General features: G+C 47.8%; 1 protein-coding gene across 2 annotated transcripts in view; it reads left to right on the top strand.

The window, feature by feature from the left end:
* The window catches only part of axl (AXL receptor tyrosine kinase), a 205,380-nt gene that overhangs the window by 160,726 nt on the left and 23,298 nt on the right, over positions 1-21,356 (top strand). For both annotated transcript variants that reach the window (XM_078533351.1, XM_078533350.1), the window contains 4 exons: positions 371-448; positions 6,316-6,408; positions 10,843-10,964; positions 12,804-12,913. In XM_078533351.1, the coding sequence (XP_078389477.1) occupies positions 371-448; positions 6,316-6,408; positions 10,843-10,964; positions 12,804-12,913 (403 nt within the window). The remainder of the gene's footprint in view (positions 1-370; positions 449-6,315; positions 6,409-10,842; positions 10,965-12,803; positions 12,914-21,356) is intronic.

Below are 21,356 nucleotides of genomic sequence, written 5' to 3'. Positions count from 1 at the left end.
ATCCCCTTAAAGGGGCGCTGCAAAAAGAAAGACAAGGTTTTAAAGGAAACTTACAAAATTCAAATCAAAATGTGATTAAGGGGGTCAGTAAAGCACCACAGCCCCTGCGGTGCCCACCGGGCACAGAAGGCCTCGATTGTGCCGGCAGACACCGCGTGCTCCCTCTCCAAGGGCAGCTGGCTGCGAACATAACCGCAGGAGAGGGGCAGATGGTTGGGCCGGATGACCCCCTGAATTGCCTGCTGCCTGGACCTATTGGTGGTTAATCTGGTCAGGCCATGCACCTATGTATGTGTGAGCCAATGCCCATCACCTGTGTTAACAATGTAATTGCTGGTGCATTGACATACAGACTTATTTATTTTGCCAGGGGAGTTTGGCTCGGTGATGGAAGGACAGTTGAACCAGGATGATTATATTCTCAAAGTGGCCGTCAAGACAATGAAAAGTAAGTGGAGTATAAAGGCAGATTGGCTGAAGGGTTTTTTAATGGAGGGCACAGCTGATGTGGACAGAGATCTCGGGAGAGAATTTGTGAGGCCTTGCTCTGACTTCAAGCTTACTACGTGGGATACAGCTCAGGGGGAGAGTTAAAATGCTAGAAGCACTGATTCTATGCCCAGTGCTACTATGGGCGAGGCTCCACTACAAACTTGTAGAATGACCGGTTAGAAGTTAACTAAAGCCAAATGGAACCTCCAAGGGCCAATTACCCAACCAGGTGCTTTGGATGGAGAGTGACACTAACTGTTCCTCCCCAGTACTCTCTGCTAGTGCAACTCCACACCAGGAACACCGTTTCTTACCAGCAATACTCAACCAGGCGTCTGCTCGCACATCTAGTCACTTATGCATAGAATTGCATTGAATGTAAGGCACAGAAACTCACCTTTCAACCAAACTGATCTATAGCAGTGTTCATGCTCCACATCAGCCTCTTCTCATCTGACTTCACCCCACTGGATAAGTATATCTTTCTATTTTTTATCCTTTATGTGTTTTTTTTACGCAAAATATACTTTATTCTTAATATTTGTAGAAGTACACTACAAAACATTTTGAATTAAAAATTACACAAAGTACAATATTAAGGAGGTGCAGTAGAAGGGGAGGTGGTGATGTAGTGGAGTTGTCACTGGACTGGTGATCCAGAGACCCAGGGTAATGCTCTGGACCTGGCAGATGGTGGAATTGGAATTCAATAAAAATCTGGAATTAAAAGCCTAATGATGACCATGAAGCCATTGTCAATTCAAAGGAAAACCCATCTGATTCACTGACCCCCTTTAGGGAAGAGAATGTGCCGTCCTTACCTGGTCTGGCCTACATGTGACTCCAGATCCACAGCAATGTGGTTGACTCTTAAATGCCCTCTGAAATGGCCTAGCAAGACACTCAGTTGTATCAAACTGCCAAAAAGTCTAAAAGGAATGAAACTGGACAGACTGCCTGGCATCGACCTAGGCACTGGAAATGACAATGGCAAACTCAGCCCTGCTGACCCTGTAAAGCCCTCCTTACTAACATCTGGGGGCTTGTACCAAAATAGGGAGAGCTGTCTCACAGGCTAGTCAAGCAACAGCCTGACATAGTCATCCTCACGGAATCATACCTTACAAACAATATCCCAGACACCATCATCATCACCATCCCTGGGTATGTCATGCCCCATCGGCAGGACAGACTCAGCAGAGGTGGTGGGAACCCTCAACATTGACTCCAGACCCCATGAAGTTTCATTGCATCAGGTCAAACATGGAAACCTCCTGCTGATTATCACATACCTCAGTTGAACACCACTTGGAGGAAGCACTGAGGGTGGCAAGGGTGCAGAATGTACTCTGCAGAATGTTGAGGGTTCCCTCCACCTCTGCTGGGTCTGTCCCGCCGATGGGGTATGACATACCCAGGGATGGTGATGATGGTGTCTGGGACATTATCTGTAAGGTATGATTCCGTGAGGATGACTATGTCAGGCTGTTGCTTGACTAGCCTGTGAGACAGCTCTCCCAATGTCCATCACTAAGAGTAGTTCGGTAGCACTGGTGATGGAGGGATTTCATGGAGCCTGCAAGAGTGAGAAACATGACATGTGGGGTGACTGAGTTAGACAAAATGGAAAGTTTTGATTTACCGATTGTGCAGTTAGTAAAATGCAGAGTTAGAGTCATGTGCGCAACTTGCAGCCGCTCTGGACCCAAGCCTATCAATGCGGCATGTCAGACCTCACACTGGCCTGTTGCAGGCTCATGCTTGTAATACACTTTCATGTCATGAATACTCATTAGCATTAAACCTTTTTTCAATACATTCCTACTTGCAGGATAAAGCCAGTGGTGTACGAGAATCTAGTTGCACCCGGTTCATGTTTATTTAAAGGTGTCAGGTACCAGTTGGCTTTGTGCAGTTGTGGCTGAGGTCAGAGCTTTTCCTTGTTTAATTCTACTGCACAAGGGAGGGGGAGCAGGAGAATGGCAGCTCACAGGGAGGCTCGGCCTGGCAAAGCTGTGTCAGTGATGGTGGGTTCGGGAGATGTGGACTGGAGTCAGTGGCATGGAGGAATGGAAGAGTGATCCAAGGGAGGACAGAGGATGGAGTGAAATGGGAAGGGCCTGGCCTCCTGGGTGTGGTGGACGATATAGTGGGACAGTCAGTCAAGATAACAAAATAAAGTGCCTAAAGAGTAAGGTCAAAACTATCCAAATGTGGGCCCATGTCAGTGTTTGGCCAAGATTGAACAAAAAAAACACAACGTTGTTTCTTCTACAATAAATGAAATGTCCCTAACTACCCCATAACCATCAGTGCATGTCAACCACAAGATGTGCCAGTACGTATAGCTCACTGACAGGGAGGGCAAGTTACACGGGCCTGGGTAAAACCTGAGTGGATAAATAGCATCACTGAGCTACTGACCAGGTTCAGGCATGGGTGAGGCAAATGAAGTGTAGAAGCTGTTTGACGATGGGATGTTGGAGGACACACTTATGGGGGTGTTTTATCGGAATCAAAATCAGAGGAACATAGGACATATGTTGTTATTTGTTCCTGAGATGTGGGCGCCACTGGTTAGGCCAAAATTTGTCTCCTATCCCTAACTGCCCTTGTTCAGAGGGGCAGTTAAGAGTCAACCACATTGCTGTGGGTCTGGAGTCACATGTAGGCCAGACCGGGTAAGGACAGCAGATTTCCTTCCCTAAAGGGCATGAATGATCCAGGTGGGTTTTTATGACAAACGGCAAAGACTTCGTGGTCATCATCAGATTTAATGACTGATTTTTAAAAATTGAATTCACTTTTGCCCCTCCCACACCCGCCTCGCTAGACATTCTCTCTCCCCTCCCCCTTCCTTGTCACACTCTGCTCTCTCACCTCCCCCTCCCGCCTAACACTGTGCCCTCCCTCCCCCTCCCGCCTCACACTGTGGTCTCTCCCTCCCCCTCCCGCCTCACACTGTGGTCTCTCCCTTCCCCCTCGACTCACAGGGTGCTCTCTCCCTGCCCGACCCTGTCTCATACTACGCATTCACACCTCTCCACATCCCATCCTCACACTGCTCTCTCACACCCCTCCACATCCCTATTCACACTGCGCTCTCTCACACCCCTCCACATCCCTATTCACACTGCTCTCTCACACCCCTCCACATCCCTATTCACACTGCGCTCTCTCACACCCCTCCACATCCCTATTCACACTGCTCTCTCACACCCCTCCACATCTATTCACACTGCTCTCTCACACCCCTCCACATCCCTATTCACACTGCTCTCTCACACCCCTCCACATCCCTATTCACACTGCTCTCACACCCCTCCACATCCCTATTCACACTGCTCTCTCTCACCCCTCCACATCCCTATTCACACTGCGCTCTCTCACACCCCTCCACATCCCTATTCACACTGCTCTCTCACACCCCTCCACATCCCTATTCACACTGCTCTCTCACACCCCTCCACATCCCTATTCACACTGCTCTCTCACACCCCTCCACATCCCTATTCACACAGCGCTCTCTCTCCCTTCTTCATCCCGCCTCACATTACACTCTCTCTCCTCTCCCCCCTCACATTACACTCTCTCTCCTCTCCCGCCTCACATTACACTCTCTCTCCCTCCCGCCTCACATTGCACACTCTCTCCCCTCCCTAGGTTTGGGAAAAAATTGTTTCCAAGGTGCTCTCTCGGGTGCTTCTCACTTTGCATATCTCTCCATAGCCATCTGCTGCCATCCATTTCTCTTTCACTCGCCAACCCTGATTCCTGCTTTTTAATTTCCCCGATTGTAACAAGTGGGTACATTTTACCTCAAACGTCTGTTTGGAAGTTTAAACTCCATCCACTGACTTTGCCTTGTGAGCTCTAGTGAAGATGTGGAAAAGTCCAGGAAGTGGATTTTCTCTCAAACCTGGCTTCAAATTGCTGCACTTCTCTAGACATCGAGACCACATTTCTGTGCTGGAATAAACACATTGGAATAAGTTTTAAGACTCAGCTTCTGTCTAGGACCTGTTACTTGTCTTTGCTCTGTGAGCCCTGGAAAAGACCTGGTAAAATCTAGATCCAGATCGTCTCTCGTACTTTGTCAAATGCGAGTTTCTGTCTGTTGTCATGAAAAGCCAATTACAACCATGAATTACTTACGGGCATATTGAACTTTTTAAGGAAGACGTGTGTTTTTTTAAGGAAATACGAGCAAGGGCGCTGAGCATAAGATGGCAGATAATGTAAAGTGACCACTTTCTGGAAAGTTGCTCCATGGATTCTACTGTCAGACCTGTCCTGAGAGAACATGGGATGTCTCACCTGAAAAGGTGACATGGCCTTCTTCAAGCAGAGACACTTAAAAGGGAGACAGGAAAGATGCAAAAGACTGAACTTTAATCTCCTGTGGTTGTGGAGACAAAAGACTGATTACCACGTCTCAGCAGTTATCTAAAATCCATCTCCTGTTGATTTATATCTCAGAATGTGTAAAATGGTTGGCGATGAAAAGAAAATGGACTCTGGGCGCAAGACATGGTTTTTTTTCCCTTACAGGAATACACAGGGAAATATTGGTTAAAAAGCCAGCTGCAGAGCAGTGCAGTATGTGCTGGTGTGCTGTGTGTGTGAGACAGCAACAAGACCAACTGCAGTGGCAGGCAAAGTTTCTTTCTCTCTGTCTTGCTGGAGGCAAGGCTCAGCAGAAGCCGTAATCAAAAAGGAAACAGGACAGCCTCTTCAGCTACCCTGCAGAACCAAGTGCCTCCAAATCAACTATGAAACTGTCAAAGTCAGATGTACCAGAATCACCCAACTTAACGACCACAGCGTTTCACCGTCTACACCTCACGGTCAAGCCAAAGACTAATTCATATATCTTTTTTAACTTTTATTTGGGCTCTTGACCTCCCTTTTCTAATCTGTGGGTATGTGTGTTGCATTGTTATTTTTCTCTGGTTTTTAGTAACTAATAAACTTTTTCTTCCTTTGACTGGTTAAATTGGCTTCTTCTAAAAAAACTAATTATATTTGGACTGGGAAAAGATGCCCATTGGGGGGAAGGGATCCTTTTTCTCCTCATCTGGGAGCATAACAAAATTGGGGTCCCAGTGGAGAAGTGGAGAAATTGGGGGACCTCGGCTGAGGACCAGTTGTAACACTGTCCACACGAGCAGCTTGGTGCTGCTGTAAAGACGGAGAGTGGAGATTCATTGAAACTCTCCTGAGGCAGGTACATGCTGGATTCAGGCTCCAGGTTGAGGAACGATGTGGCTACAGAGAAGAGTTATCAAAATGGCACCAAGGATGAGGGACTTCAGAGAGAAGCTGGGATTGTTCTGCTCAGAGCAGAGAAAGTTAGGGGCAGGTTTTGATGGTACATCGGGAAGAACTCTTTTCTCTGGCAGGATTGCTGGTAAAAGAACCCTAGGGAAGATGAGCATTGTGTTATACTGCCAGTTGTTGTGATCTGGAATGCGTTGATTGAAAAGGCAGCAGAAGCAAATTCAGTCACAGCTTTTAAATAGAATTGGTTAAGTACCTGAAAAGGAGACATTGGTCAGACTCTGGGAAAAGTGCGGCTCGAGAAGCTTTTTCCATGAGTCGTTATAGCCATGGTGGAATGAATGGCTTCCTCCGTGTTGTATTATTTTCTGAGATCCACCTGTTTTTGTGCCTCAAGCCTTTTCTAACACCCCAATCTCGGTGTGCTATTGCCTTGTCTCTTTGTACATGTTAAGTGCTGAAAAAGGTGAGCCGCTGTCATTGAGCCTCTCAATCCTCTTCAGTTCTGCATCTTCCTGACCTCTCCTTTACTCCTCCCCGCAGTTGCGATCTGTACACGGACTGAAATGGAGGACTTCCTTCGAGAAGCGATCTGCATGAAGGAGTTTGACCATCCCAATGTTATGCGTTTACTGGGTAGGGTAACTTAGAAATTTTTGCGTTTAAAAATATTGTTTTTCTAGGAAATTAATATTCAGCTTATAATACCCATGAATAAGTTATGTACATATTGTGGGCTCAGATGTTCTTTGTCAGATTTGCATTCAGTAGATGGTTGCTAAAATACTACACCGAGTCTCCAAATGATATTTAATTTTGCCCTGATAAAACATACGCCATTCTGCCTGGTGTGTGACACGCTGGTGATAATAGGTGATACCTGCTCAGCGATGGCAATTCTGGGGTAACTTAGCTGCATGATATCCACACTGCACTTTCTCAAACTCGTGCTACAGGATCTTTTACATCCACGTGTGAGGGCAAAAGGCCCTTGATTTAAATCTCATCTGAAGGACAGCACGTGCTGACAGTGCAGCCCCCTTCAGTACTGCACTGCGGGTATCAGGCTGGATTTTGTTCTTGGAGTGGGACTTTAAACTCAGACAAGATGCCACTCACTGAGCTCAATGCAATGACTAGTACCAGCAAAGCACTTTCTGGAAAGGGAATCTTGACAGAGGACACAGGGTTTTGGGAACAGAATTGGGAGGGATAACACAGTGTGGGGGTTGTTACTGGTCAGGGGCAGTTAGACAAATGGATTGCATGGTGTAAGTGTATTGTGTCAGTGTATTCACTGTCCACTAGGTTCATGGTGCACTAAGCAACAAAGTGGAACAATTGTAGGGGTGCTCCTGGTATGTACTTTCCTTCTCAATCCCAACACAGGCAGTGTGAGGAACCAGTTGAGCCAACATGTTGCTGTAGGTAGTGAGCCTACAGTCTCAAAGTGTGAGGTCATACATTTAGGGAGGTCAAACAGTTACAGGGATTACACAATAAATGGGAATATACTAAGAGGGGTAGATGAAGTGGGAGCTCTTGGTGTACAAGTACACAGGTCCCTGAAGGCAGCAGTTCAAGTAGACAAGGTTGTAAAGAAGGCATATGGAATGCTCTCCTTCATTGGCAGAGGTATAGAATATAAAAGTAAGGATATCATGTTGGAATTGTATAAAACACTGGTGAGGCCACAACTGGTGCAGTTCTGGTCACCACGTTACAGGAAGGACGTAATAGCTCTGGAGAGAGTGCAGAGGAGGTTTACAAGAATGTTGCCAGGGTTAGAAAAGTGTAGCTATGAGGAGAGATTGGATAGGTTGGGGTTATTTTCCTTAGAACAAAGAAGGCTGAGAGGTGACTTGATTGAGGTGTACAAAATTATGAGGGGAATAGATAGAGTGGACAGGATAAAATTATTTCCCTTGGTGAAGAACCCTAGAACCAGGGGACATAGATTCAAGATAAGTGGCAGAAGGTGTAGGGGGGACATGAGGAAGAACTTTTTTACACAGAGGGTAGTGGGTGTCTGGAATTTGCTGCCCATGTTGGTGGTAGAGGCAGAAACTCTAAACTCTTTTAAAAAGTACCTGGATCTGCACCTTAAGTGCTGTAAGCTGCAGGGCTATGGGCCGGGTGCAGGAAGGTGGGATTAAAAAGGGCACCTGGGTGTCCTCAGGCTGGTATGGACTAGATGGGCTGAATGGCCTCCTTCTGTGCTGTAACTTTTCTATGGTTCTTTAACCAGTTGTTTGAGATTGCACTCCTCCCCCCAACCCGCTCCATTATTGCCCCTTTATCACCCAGCTGGATGGAAAATGCATCTCTGAATGTGGTTGTCGGGCAAGGAGATCAAACAATGGTGCAATGCCCTACACAGTCCAATAACACAGCAACACTCACTGCTGTGCATAATGGCCACGTGATTGGAGTAAACCACTTTAGGGAAACCAGCGTAACCTTAGCAAGGTGGGGGTGGGGTAGTTGCTGCTGTTAAAGTAAAGACAATGGCCGGGATTTTCCGGCCCCATCGTGGTGGGAAAGTCTATTGACTTTCGGCGGGACTGAACAACCTTAGCGGCGGGCGGAAAATCCCGCCTGATATGTTTCTGGGAACAAAAAAGCCAACCCATAAATGATGCTGAGTGTTTACTGAGCCCAGCACTGAGTGAGCCGGAAACATACAGTCACAATGCTGGTATATCTATTGCTGTCAAACAGGGAGACATCTCAAGAACAACCTGGATCAGCAAGACTTTTTTTTTAAATAGTATTTTTAATTTTAACCTTCTTTCAGAGGAGATCGTAGGCTGGGTGGAGTGAGCAGGGATGGGCTGCTCCTGATGTTGACACAGCTGCCCTCAAATCTTACAGCCAGGAGATGCTAAGCTTTAGTTTGAGGGACGGAGTTGAATCATCAGAACCGCATGGCACCACTGCAGGGCACTGCTGCAGGGCAGCTCCACATGGCACCGCTGCAGGGCAGCTCCACATGGCACCGCTGCAGGGCAGCTCCACATGGCACCACTGCAGGGCAGCTCCACATGGCACCACTGCAGGGCAGCTCCACATGGCACCACTGCAGGGCATAAACACAAGAAGTTCAAATGGCACTGCCACATTACACTCCTGCAGGGTACCACTGAAAGCAGTTCCACAAGACACCACCATGGGGCACCATTGCAGGACAGCCACATTTTCCAAAATCACCAATAAGAAACCTGCAAATTGCAGCTTTGCTTCTGCCCATGAGGGAAACTCCCTAGTTGGAACCCAATGGCAGAGCCTTCTCCAGTATCGATAGAACATTCCTACTCTGAAAGGTTTCGCTGTTTTTAAACATGGCTGATTAAAGTGTGATGTGTTTCATATTCTGGTTGTGTGGCCTAACTTATCTAAGAGACTGTAGTCTGATTCAGACTGGTTTATTTACATGATGTACACTATATACATGGTGAACTACTGAGCCAGTACATCTCTCCTAAATGCTGACTGTCCAGAGTCTCCAGCACATGACTGCTGATGTCACCATGATCTACAACACTCATTACCATAACTATTCTGTTAACACATTACATTGCATGCTCAATCCTTTGTTCTGGGTGTCATCCAGCATCTCCTTTTGAAGTTATATAGTTTTGAACTGTTGAATATTGAATAACCCGTTGAAGTAATAAGCCATGGTTGAATTTACCAATATGTTGACTTATGTTTGCTGCTGACTGTCCCTCTTGTTTGACCCTAAAACCTATTGTATTAAAGTGAAATCCTAGAAACATGCCCAATTCTGACGGAGTGAGTGGTAGTTCATTTGGAGAGCTGGCAGAGGCATGATGGCTGAATGGCTGTATTATCCTAGGGTTAATAAAGAGGCGGTGTCAATGACCCACTGACTGTCATCGTCTAACGCGGACATCAGCAGTGGAAGTTGTCACAGCCAGTCCTACCATCGCTCGACTTGTTATTCTTTTGTGGGATGTGAGCGTCGCTGACTGGGCCAGCATTTATTGCCCATCCCTAGTCGCCCTTGAGAAGGTGGTGGTGAGCTGCCTTTTTGAACCACTGCAGTCCATGCGGTGTAGGTACACCCACTGTGCTGTTAGGGAGGGAGTTCCAGGATTTTGACCCAGCGACAATGAAGGAACAGCGATATATTTCCAAGTCAGGGTAGTGAGTGACTTGGAGGGGAACTTCCAGGTGGTGGTGTTCCCATGTGTTTGCTGCCTTTGTCATTCTAGATGACAGTGGTCATGCGTTTGGAAGGTGCTGTCGAAGGACCCTTGCTGAATTCCTGCAGTGCATCTGTGTGTCGGTGGTGGAGGGAGTGAATGTTTGTGGATGTGGTGCCAATGAAACGGGCTGCTTTGTCCTGAATGATGTTGAGGTTCTTGAGTGTTGTGGGAGCTGCACTTATTCAGGCAAGCGGGGAGTATTCCATCACACTCCTGACTTGTGCCTTGTAGATGGTGGACAGGCTTTGGAGAGTCAGGAGGTGAGTTACTTGCCTCAGGATTCCCAGCCTCTGACCTGCTCTTGTAGCCACAGTATTTAGAATCACGAGATGCAGAATCATGAGAATCACCAGTCGCATCCAGTTCAGTTTATGGTCAATGGTAACCGTCACGGTGTTGATAGTGGGGGAGTCAGAGATGGTAATGCCATCGAATGTCTTGGGGCGATGGTTAGATTCTCTTTTGTTGCAGATGGTCATTGCCTGGCACTTGCATGGCACAAATATTACTTGCCACTTGTCAGCCCAATATTGTTCAGATCTTGCTGCATTTGGACATGGTGGTGTGTTGCTTGGAGGGGAACTTGCAGATGCATTTTACCAGTAGAGATGGGTAGTGAGGTAGGGCACCGGGCAAAGCAGATGATTCCAGCCCATGCCACTTGTTTCCTCACTTGCCGCACTGAGGTTGATGGGGAGGCTCTGGCCTCTCCTCCTGTCCCAGCTGACAGTGGTGTGGACCTGGAATTGGAGCCTGGTGAAGTTATGAGGCTTAATATTTCCAAACCGCAGGTGTTGAGCTTTTAAAATTCTTTTCTTCTTTCTGTTCCCAAATGCAGGGGTGTGTCTGCAGAATCACGAGAACGAAGGCTTCCCATCGCCAGTCGTCATCCTCCCATTTATGAAACACGGGGACCTCCACAGCTTCCTCCTCTATTCTCGGCTGGGAGAGAGCCCATTGGTAAGACCCTGCCTCAGTCTGCTGGGGGAGATGACGGCTCTTGGTAAATGAACATCTGATACTGTGGTTTGTTGAGGGCGCCCAGCCCTACCTGCTCAGTTGATGCACTCTCTACCCTCTCCCTCCTTCCTCCCCCTCCCCCTGCCCCCCCTCTCCTCCACCCCCTTCACACTGTGCTGTCTCCCCTCCCCCTCCTCACTGCATTCTCTCTCCTCCGTCCCCACCTCCTGCCTCGCACTCTGACACCTTTCAATAGATGTCACCACCTTTTTGGTTGAAGTGCCCAGTCTTCATCGGTGTTCCTGAGTGATAGCTGGGTACGTCCTAGCCATGACCTTTCTCGCCCTCACATGTGAGCTGTCCAGTGCAGGCCCAATCCATTATGATGGGGAGTCAGACGCTTTGGCTGAAGTTTCCCTTTGCTCATCTAGGGACACCAAGGCCAACATGACCCTCCAGCCTCCGTGACTCATTTTAACCAAATCAGCCTGGATTGGCGCTCAAATCAATGGCCCTTCCTGCTTTGTGTGGCATTATCAGACCAGGCTACAGTTAAAGCATTAGGTTCACTCACCAGGAACCTGCAGCATTTAAACACGATGCTTCATGCGTGGCCTGCAGTAGTGTCCGCTCTGGCTTACTAGAACCATAGAACACTACAGCACAGAAAACAGGCCATTCGGCCCTTCTAGTCTGTGCCGAAATATTATTCCGCTAGTCCCATTGACCTGCACCTCACCCATAACCCTCCAGACCTCTCCCATCCATGTATCTATCTAATTTATTCTTAAAACCTAAGAGTGAGCCCACATTTACCACGTCAGAAGGCAGCTCGTTCCACACTCTCACCACTCTCTGAGTGAAGAAGTTCCCCCTAATGTTCCCCCTAAACCTTTCCCCTTTCACCCTGAAGCCATGTCCTCTCGTGTTTATCTCTCCTAATCTAAGTGGAAAGAGCCTACTCGCATTTACTCTGTCTATACCCCTCATAATTTTGTAAACTGTGAGGTTGTGGGTTCAGTTCCCACTCCCTAGACCTCAGGATGAATTCCAAACTGACTGTTGTCCCCAGTATAGCAGTGAGGGAATGCTGTACTAACAGAGGTATAACTGAAGCCCGATCTACCCCCTCTTAAATCCCAGAGATCCCACAGCCACTATTCAAAGAGCAGCGGGGGAAATGTATTGAGTGTCCTGAAATTTATCCCTCAACCAATATCACTAAAAACAGGTGATCACATTGTGTTTTGTGAAACCTTATGCACAAATTGCCTGTTATGTTACTCACATTACAGCACTTCAAACAGTTTTGATTTGGGATGTTGTAAAAGGTCTTCCTGAGAATAGGAACCACCTGGTCCTTGGAACCTGCTGTACAATTGGCCGACATGAGCATTCTTGGTCATTCCTCTCTCCTTGGGGTAAAATATCAGCTCCCTGTGACTCCTTGGGTGGGATCACAGCTCTGGCAAGTATTGGTGCTCCAGATCTTTCTGCTGATCTACTTTAGTGATCAGGAAATCAGAATTGATGGAAATCCAAAGCAGAATACAGGATGCTGAAAATATGAAATGAAAACAGAAAATACTGGAAATATTCAGCAGATCTGGCAGCACCTGTGGAGAGAGAAACAGAGTTAAAGTTTCAGGTCGATGACTTTTCATCTGAACCATTGTGGGAGCTCCTTATACACAATTTGGCTGTTGTGTTTTGTACATTCCGACAATGCCTACATTTCATTGGCAGGAAGGTGTACCTGGACCCTGATCTTTTTATGTGAACTTTCCCCTACCTGGGTCTTATGTCTCTGAAATGTTGTTGATCTCTCTTCTTTTGCAGTATCTCCCAATGCAGACTCTGGTAAAATTCATGGCTGACATTGCACGGGGTATGGAGTATCTCAGCAACAAGAACTTCATCCACAGGGATCTAGCAGCTCGCAATTGCATGTGAGTCCATTTGTGATTTGTCCAGCTTTCTCCCATTCTTTACTATCTGGTATCTCACCCGACGTGTCACTCTGCCTGTGTGAGATTCGTTACCACTGACAAACTCTTTGATCCCAGGAGCACCATATCTGAGCATGTTCCTGTCACCCTGTGTCCACATGTTAACCCTAGAACGTTTACTGCTTTGGGAAAAATGGCTAATTTTCCCCTTTTTAACCCAGGAGCATTGAAAAGAACTGTAATACTCCCAACACTGCCCTAGTTCAGTCCAGCTAACTCAGCTCCAGACCCAGGGGCAATGTTGGGACCTGGTTGGTTGATGTGACTCACAGTCACTGCACTGGGATCCAAGTTGGTTGTGTTTATGGGTCTTGGGAACCCAGCTGCCATGAAAGCAGTGCTTTTATTATACAGCTGAAATCAGGCAGGAACCAGAGCAGGCTGCTGAGTGTGGACTCAATCGCTTTAAACATTGGGTTCTGAGCTCTGATGAAGAGTCATACAGACTCGAAACGTTAACTGTGTTCCTCTCCGCAGATGCTGTCAGACCTGCTGAGTTTTTCCAGCTATTTTCGTTTTTGCCTGAGTTCTGACTGTCTGGGTCATGTAAGAAACTGCCAGTTTCTGGACATTCTGGTTTTGGAGATCACTGTCTAGAAAAGTCTAAAATGTAAATCACATGCAAGGAGGGTCACCACTTATTGAAATCATAACCAGACCAAACCTGGACTCGTTTCCTGTGATATCCCAACATATCTTATTTTATAGAGTCCTAGGCCCAGATCTGCCGGTGAGGGTGAGGCCAAGGTGTACACTGCCGGTGAGGGTGAGGCCAAGGTGTACGCTGCCGGTGAGGGTGAGGCCAAGGTGTACACTGCCGGTTAGTAGTGAGGCCAAGGTGTACACTGCCGGTGAGGGTGAGGCCAAGGTGTACGCTGCCGGTGAGTGGTGAGGCCAAGGTGTACACTGCCGGTGAGTGGTGAGGCCAAGGTGTACACTGCCGGTGAGTGGTGAGGCCAAGGTGTACACTGCCGGTGAGTGGTGAGGCCAAGGTGTACGTTGCCGGTGAGTGGTGAGGCCAAGGTGTACACTGCCGGTGAGGGTGAGGCCAAGGTGTACGTTGCCGGTGAGTGGTGAGGCCAAGGTGTACACTGCCGGTGAGTGGTGAGGCCAAGGTGTACACTGCCGGTGAGTGGTGAGGCCAAGGTATACACTGCCGGTGAGGGTGAGGCCAAGGTGTACACTGCTGGTGAGTGGTGAGGCCAAGGTGTACACTGCTGGTGAGTGGTGAGGCCAAGGTGTACACTGCCGGTGAGTGGTGAGGCCAAGGTGTACACTGCTGGTTAGTAGTGAGGCCATGGTGTACACTGCCGGTGAGTGGTGAGGCCAAGGTGTACACTGCCGGTGAGTGGTGAGGCCAAGGTGTACACTGCCGGTGAGTGGTGAGGCCAAGGTGTACACTGCCGGTGAGTGGTGAGGCCAAGGTATACACTGCCGGTGAGTGGTGAGGCCAAGGTGTACACTGCCGGTGAGGCCAAGGTGTACACTGCCGGTGAGGGTGAGGCCAAGGTGTACATGGCCGGTGAGTGGTGAGGCCAAGGTATACACTGCCGGTGAGGGTGAGGCCAAGGTGTACGCTGCTGACCGTGATTTAAGCTGTGGCCTCACCTTGTTTTGCTCGAGCTTTAGGGATTCCCTGTCCTGACTACTGCATACAGCCAGCCACAAAGGGGCAGTGGTAAGGTTCAGGAGTGCTGATGCCATTTGATATTGGCAGTCGCAGGGTCTCTTGGGGCCCAGCATCTTTACAGTGTTACGGTGAGTGATTTTCTTTTTAAGGTTTTGTTAATGCTTCAAAGAATTTTCATTGCTTTTATTAATTTGTATGAATTTTAACGTAATGTAAGTAAACATAGACAAGTCTTGAAATGAAGTACAAAAATGCCTTAAAATGAAATAAATGGCAAAATACATTTTACAGCATTGCAAGTGTAGCTAGGAAAATAAGTAACACTTTTGTTCCCTCTTATATGTTTTGATTTTGGATAGCAGCACAGGAGTGTTACAGATCAAATCTGACACTGAGGCACATGAGGAGAGGGAGATATTAGCATAGATAACTTGACCAAGAAGGTAGGTTCAAGGAGCACTTAAAAAGAGGAAAGTGAGTTGGGCCCAAATTTTCGCTACCGAGGCGGGCAGCTCAAAGCGGGAAATTTCCGACTCCTCTGGAATCATCTTGGTAGACAGGCGCCCGGATGGCACGAAGTCCAGGGGGTGTGGGTGTGGGATAATGCTGGGCCTACTCCTTTCCAAAGCTGATCGGGCACAGCATAGGGACGGCCGAGTGCCAAGGCAGGCTGGTTAAAAGGCTAACCTCGGTTCTCTGGAACTTCATCCCAGTTGTATTGAAGGCTCTTAACCCTGTAGCCCTCACACCTCACAAACCCTATCCCCACACCCTCCATTCACACTGTGAAAATCCTTTTCTGTGTCTGGGCTCTCAGTCAAGCATGGGGGTCGTGGGCGGTGGTGGTATAATTGTAATGAACTAGGAATCCAGAGGCTCAGGCTAATGTTATGGGGGCATTGGTTCAAATCCTGTCACAGCAGCTGGTGGAATTTAAATTCAATTAATACATCTGGGATTAAAAGCTAGTCTCAGTAATGTTGACTGTTACAATCAGGATGGGAGGAGTGGAGGAATTATCAAGCCCCACTACTCCACAGGCTGTACCATTAATTTCAATGTTTAATCTTCTCACTGAAGTAGCCAATTGTGTACCTATACCTCTGGAACCCAGAAGAAAAAGACTCTGACCAGGTTTCTTTCCATTTTGTAAAAGAAAACTTCAGTCTTGAGAGATTTGATTCTAACATGCCTCCGCCCTTAAGAGATGACACAATATTTCCAAATGTGTGTCATTGCAAAGTATACAGAAAAAAATGTACAACATATAAACAGAATTTAACAAGCACTCACTCAGCTCCTTATACAGAATCTGTTCAATTGTCTGACTTTTTTGCTTTCTAAACAATTATAAACAATTTACATTCTTAATAATGCATCAGTAATTATGTTATCTTTTCCAGCAATAAGAACAATCTTCAAGTTATAAGATTATGTTAGCAAGCTCCACTGGAAAAGTTTGTCATTCTGAGTCTTAATTTTTTTCACAAAGGCCAAAGGGTTATGGTCACAATATACTCGGGTTTCTTCCTTAACAGCCACGATGGATATATACCTCAAAATGCTTAAGAGCCAGTAACAATCCCAGGGTTTCCTTTCCTACTGTAGAATATCTCTTTTGATGCTGATTTAATTTTTTAGAAAAGTACCCCACTGGCTTCTCTATAGCCGATTCACCTTCTTGCAAATCACAGAATCACAGTGCAGAAGAGGCCCTTTGGCCCATCGAGTCTGCACCAACACGTGAGAAACACCTGACCTTCCTACCTTCATAACTTAAATGTTTCATCCCAGGCAACATCCTGGTGAATCCCCTCTGCACCCTCTCCAGTGCAATCACCTATAATTATATATTCCTATAATGTGGTGACCAGAACTGCACACACTACTCCAGCTGTGGCCTCACTAAGGTTCTATACAACTCCAACATGACATCCCTACTTTTGTAATCTATGCCTCAATTGATAAAGGCAAGTGTCCCATATGCCTTTTTCACCAGCCCACTAACATGCCCCTCTGCCTTCAGAGACCTATGGACACACACACCAAGGTCCCTTTGTTCCTCAGAACTTTCTAATGTCATGCCGTTCATTGAATACTTCCTTGTCAAATTATTCCTTCCAAAGTGTATCACCTCACACTTTTCAGGGTCAAATTCCATCTGCTACTTATCTGCCCATTTGACCATCCCGTCTATATCTTTCTGTAGTCCAAGACACTCAGCCTCACTGTTAACTACCCAGCCAATCTTTGTGTCATCCGCAAACTTACTAATCCTACCCCCCACATAGTCATCTATGTCATTTATATAAATGACGAATAATAGGGGACCCAGCACAGATCCCTGTGGTACGCCACTTGACACTGGCTTCTAGCCACTAAAGCATCCTTCTGTCATCACCCTCTGCCTCCTACAACTAAGCCAATTTTGAATCCACCTTATCAAATTACCCTGTATCCCATGTGCCTTCTTTATAAGTCTCCCACGTGGGACCTTGTCAAAGGCTTTGCTGAAATCTATATAAACTACATCAACTGCACTACCCTCATCTACACATCTGGTCACCTCCTCAAAAAATTCAATCAAATTTGTTAGGCATGACCTCCCTCTGACAAAGCTATGCTGACTATCCCTGATCAAACCTTGCCTCTCCAAGTTGAGATAGATTCTCTCCTTCAGAACTTTCTCCAATAGTTTCCCTACCACTGACGTGAGCCTGTAGTTCACTGGCTTATCTCTACAACCCTTCTTAAATAGCGGAACCACATTAGCTGTTCTCCAGTCCTCTGGCACCTCCCCCGTAGCCAGAGAGGAATTAAAAATTTGGGTCAGATCCCCTGCGATCTCCTCCCTTGCCTCTCTCAGCAGTCTGGGACACAAATCATCTGAACCTGCAGATTTGTCCACTTTTAAGCCTGCCAACACCTCCAATACCTTGTCACTCCCTATATCAATTTGTTTAAGAACCTCACAGTCTCTCTCCCCGAGTTCCACAACTTCATCCTCATTCTCTTGGGTGAAGACAGATGTGAAGTATTTATTCATCACTCTAGCGATGTCCTCTGACTCCACCCATAGATTGCCCCCTTGGTCCCTAATGGGCCCTACTCTTTCCCTGGTTATCCTCTTCCCATTGATATACTTATAGAATATCTTGGGACTTTCCCTACTTTCACTAGCCAGAGCTTTCTTATATCCCCTCTTTGCTCTCCTAATTGCTTTCTTAAGCTCCACCCTGCACTTTCTGTACTCCGCTAATGCCTCTGCTGATTTGCTTCCCTTGTACCTGCTAAAAGCCTCTCTTTTCCTTCTCATTGTAACCTGAATATCTCTGGTCATCCATGGTTCTCTGGGCTTGTTACTCCTTCCTATCACCCTAGAGGGAACACGTTGAGCCTGTACCCTCCCCATTTCCTTTTTGAACACCCCCCACTGCTCCTCTGTAGATTTCCTCACAGGTAACTGTTCCTAGTCTACCTTGGCCAGATCCTGCCTTATTTTACTAAAAATAAGACTGCACCCACCCCCATGTCACTAGCACCGATTACCAACTTGCAGGGTTTAGTGAAATTAGGAGGCGGCTAATAATGGTTCATAAATTAGAATCGCCTTCAGCTTCTCAAAAACTACCTGCACTCTCTTGACCATACCGCCTTTACTTTCCTTTGTAATAAATCTGTTAGTGGAGCCACTATTGTGCTGAAGTTTGGTACAAATTTCTGATAGGAACCGCATGTCCCTAAAAATCTCATGCGGAAAAAAGCTCCCCCCATTGGGGGGGGGATGTGCAGGAGCAGGTGTGGGCAGGTGCACCTCCGATCGGAGCCCCCGATTGGTGGCGCGCCGCCATTTTACATGGGCGGGCCAATTAAGGCAGTAATTAAGGAAGTACCATGCGCTCCCTGTGCAGGCGGAGGGGGGAATTCCCTAAGCCGGGAGTGCGCTTTTTCACACATGCGCACAACAGAGCACCCTCACCTCCCTGAGGCTAGGCGCTGCCCCAGGGAGATCAGCGCCAAATTTAAAAACGTTAAACAAATGACAGCAAGATTTCCCTGACATGTGCCCTCATGTGACTGTCACATGAGTTGGGACATGTCCATAACTTTTACTGAAACTTTTATTAAATATTTAAAAACCCTCATGAAACCTCATCCCGCCTGTGGATGAGGTTTCATGCTTTTTCTTAAACCTGCCAGGGTTTAACCCTAAGGTTGGACGGGCAGGCCCATTAATGATGTTAATAACTTTTGGAATGGCCTCAATAGGCCGTTGACAGGTCGGTGGGCGCATAGCTGATTCAGCTGCGCCCCGACTGACCTGAAAATGGAAATGACGCGGGGCGGTGTAACGTCGGGGCTTCCACCCGATGTCATCCCGCATCATTTTACACATCAGCGAGCGGGCCCCGCCCCCACTCGCCAACCGGAAGATCCTCCCCATGGTTTCCCGTTTAGTTTTAGGGACAGGGAATTCCATCAAAGCCTGTTCCTTCGCTGTTCTTGGCAAGACTTGTCCTGGGCGTACAATATGCACTAAATAAGTTCCTTGCACTTTCACAAACTCTCTTTTTGAAAGGTTTATTACTAGATCTGCCGACTGTAAATTGTTTTCAATGGTGTTTCTATGTGTTGCTATAAACCAATACATCATCCAAGTAAACCACTCAGTTCGGAACATTAGTGATCACCTGATTCATTAGCCTTTGGAAAGTCACCGTTGAGGGTCTTCTCACAACAGATGATCGTCAAGGGGTGGAGAGGCTGTGTTTGGGAGAGGAAGAATGTACCGGGAGGTGGGAGAAGAAAGTTTTGGATCAACTTGGAGAGGAAGAGGTGTCAGGATGGGGTGTGGTTAGGAGGGGGGGAATGAAGGTGTCAGGATGGGGTGAGGTTAGGAGGGGGGGAATGAAGGTGTCAGGACGAGTGAGGTTGGGAAGGGGGAACAAAGCTGTTGGGTGGTGGGAGTATGTGAGGAAGGGAGTAAAAGGGAGAAGACGACAACTGGGGAGGTAGGTGTAAGGGGGGATGGAAGGTTAAGGGAAGGAGTCTGGAGAGGAAAGAGTGTGGAGACGGGAGGGGGGAGTCCAGGGGCAGGAGTGCAGAGAGGGGAGGGAGCAGAGAGGGGAGGGAGCAGAGAGGGGAGGGAGTCCGTGGGGGGTGGGGATGTGAGGAGCGGGGAGAGGGAAGGGATTCCGGGGGGAGGAAGGAGTGCAGAGAGGGGAGGGGATGAGGCTCGATGAAGAAGTAAGGATGGAGGAAGTATTCGGGAAGGGTGAAGGACTGAGGGTGGAGAAAGAAGTAAAGCTGGAGGAAAGAGTCAGGAGGTGGGGAAGGACTAAGGGTGGGAGAAGTAAGGGTGTCTGATGGAGTCAGGAAGGGGAAGTACTAAGCGGGGATGGAGTCCAGGGATGGGGGAGGACTGGGGGAGGGATGGAGTCTGGCAGGGCAGAAGGGGTCCTGAGTGGGGGGATGTCCAAGTGAATGTGCAAGAGACAACCCTGGTGTGTCCATGACTGCCTCCTGGGGAGTGAACTGAGGGTGGGCGTGGGATGAGGGGATGGTGAGAATGACCCAGGGCAGAGTGAAGCGGTAGCAGGGAAGGGTGAGGATTCGATGGTAACAGTAGAAGGGATGGCGAGGGTGGTTGACAGACACTGACCCTGGGGCTGAGAAGGAGGTGGCCAGGGAAGTGAATGTGGATGGGGGTGGGATTTTCAGGAAGGAAGGGAAAGTGCATGTTCACCTGGACATCCCCAAAGAAAGAGGGTTGTGGCTGGCAGGTCACAGAGGGCAGGTCAGGATGGTGAGTGGCTTGGAGGGGAGCTTCCAGCTGATGGTGTTCGCATGTGTCCGCTGCCCTTGTCCTTCTAGATAGCCGTGCTCGTGGGTGGCCACTGCAGGAACTCAGCCTTTGCTCCTGCGATGGAGTGGCGGTCTGCACACATCTCCATGTTCTGCCATGGAAACTGCGTGTTTCCCGGGGATGCATAATTAATGCAGCATGTTTGGGATGATATGGTGTAAGAAGCCGCCATTATGGCCAGCAGGTAAAATGTCATTTCGCCCACCCACTACTGCACTTAGTGCAAATCTGGGATGGTTCCGCCCAGTCTTGAGAGATATGATTCTAACATGACCATGAAGCTACCATTGACTGTCACAAAAACCCATCTGGTTCACTAATGCCCCTTACAGGAAGGAAATCTGCCATCCTACCTGACCTGGTCTATGTGTTCCTTTTATTCATTTATGGGATGTGGGCATTGCTGGCTAGGCCAGCATTTATTGCCCATCCCTAATTGCCCTTGAGAAGGTGGTGGTGAGCTGTCTTCTTGAACCGCTGCAGTCCATGTGGTGTTAGGGAGGGAGTTCCAGGGTTTTGAACCGGCGACAGTGGGGGAATGACGATATATTTCCAAGTCAGGATGGTGAGTGGCTTGGAGGGGAGCTTCCAGATGGTGGTGTTCGCATGTGTCTGCTGCCCTCATCCTTCTTGATTGTCGCGCTTGTGGGTTTGGAAGGTGTTGTCTAAGGAGCCTTGGTGCATTTCTGCAGTGCATCTTGTAGATGGTACACACTGCTGCTACTGTGTGTCGGTGGTGGAGGGAGTGAATGTTTGTGGATGGGGTGCCAATCAAGCGGGCTGCTTTGTCCTAGATAGTGTCAAGCTTCTTGAGTATTGCAGGAGCTGCACTCATCCAGGCAAGTGGGGAATATTCCATTGCACTCCTGACTTGTGCCTTGTAGATG

Source organism: Cetorhinus maximus, chromosome 32, assembly GCF_964194155.1.
Source record: "Cetorhinus maximus chromosome 32, sCetMax3.hap1.1, whole genome shotgun sequence".
NCBI classification, from domain to species: domain Eukaryota; kingdom Metazoa; phylum Chordata; class Chondrichthyes; order Lamniformes; family Cetorhinidae; genus Cetorhinus; species Cetorhinus maximus.
Note: the sequence above shows the minus strand (reverse complement) of the source record. Positions and strands in the feature narration are given on the sequence as shown.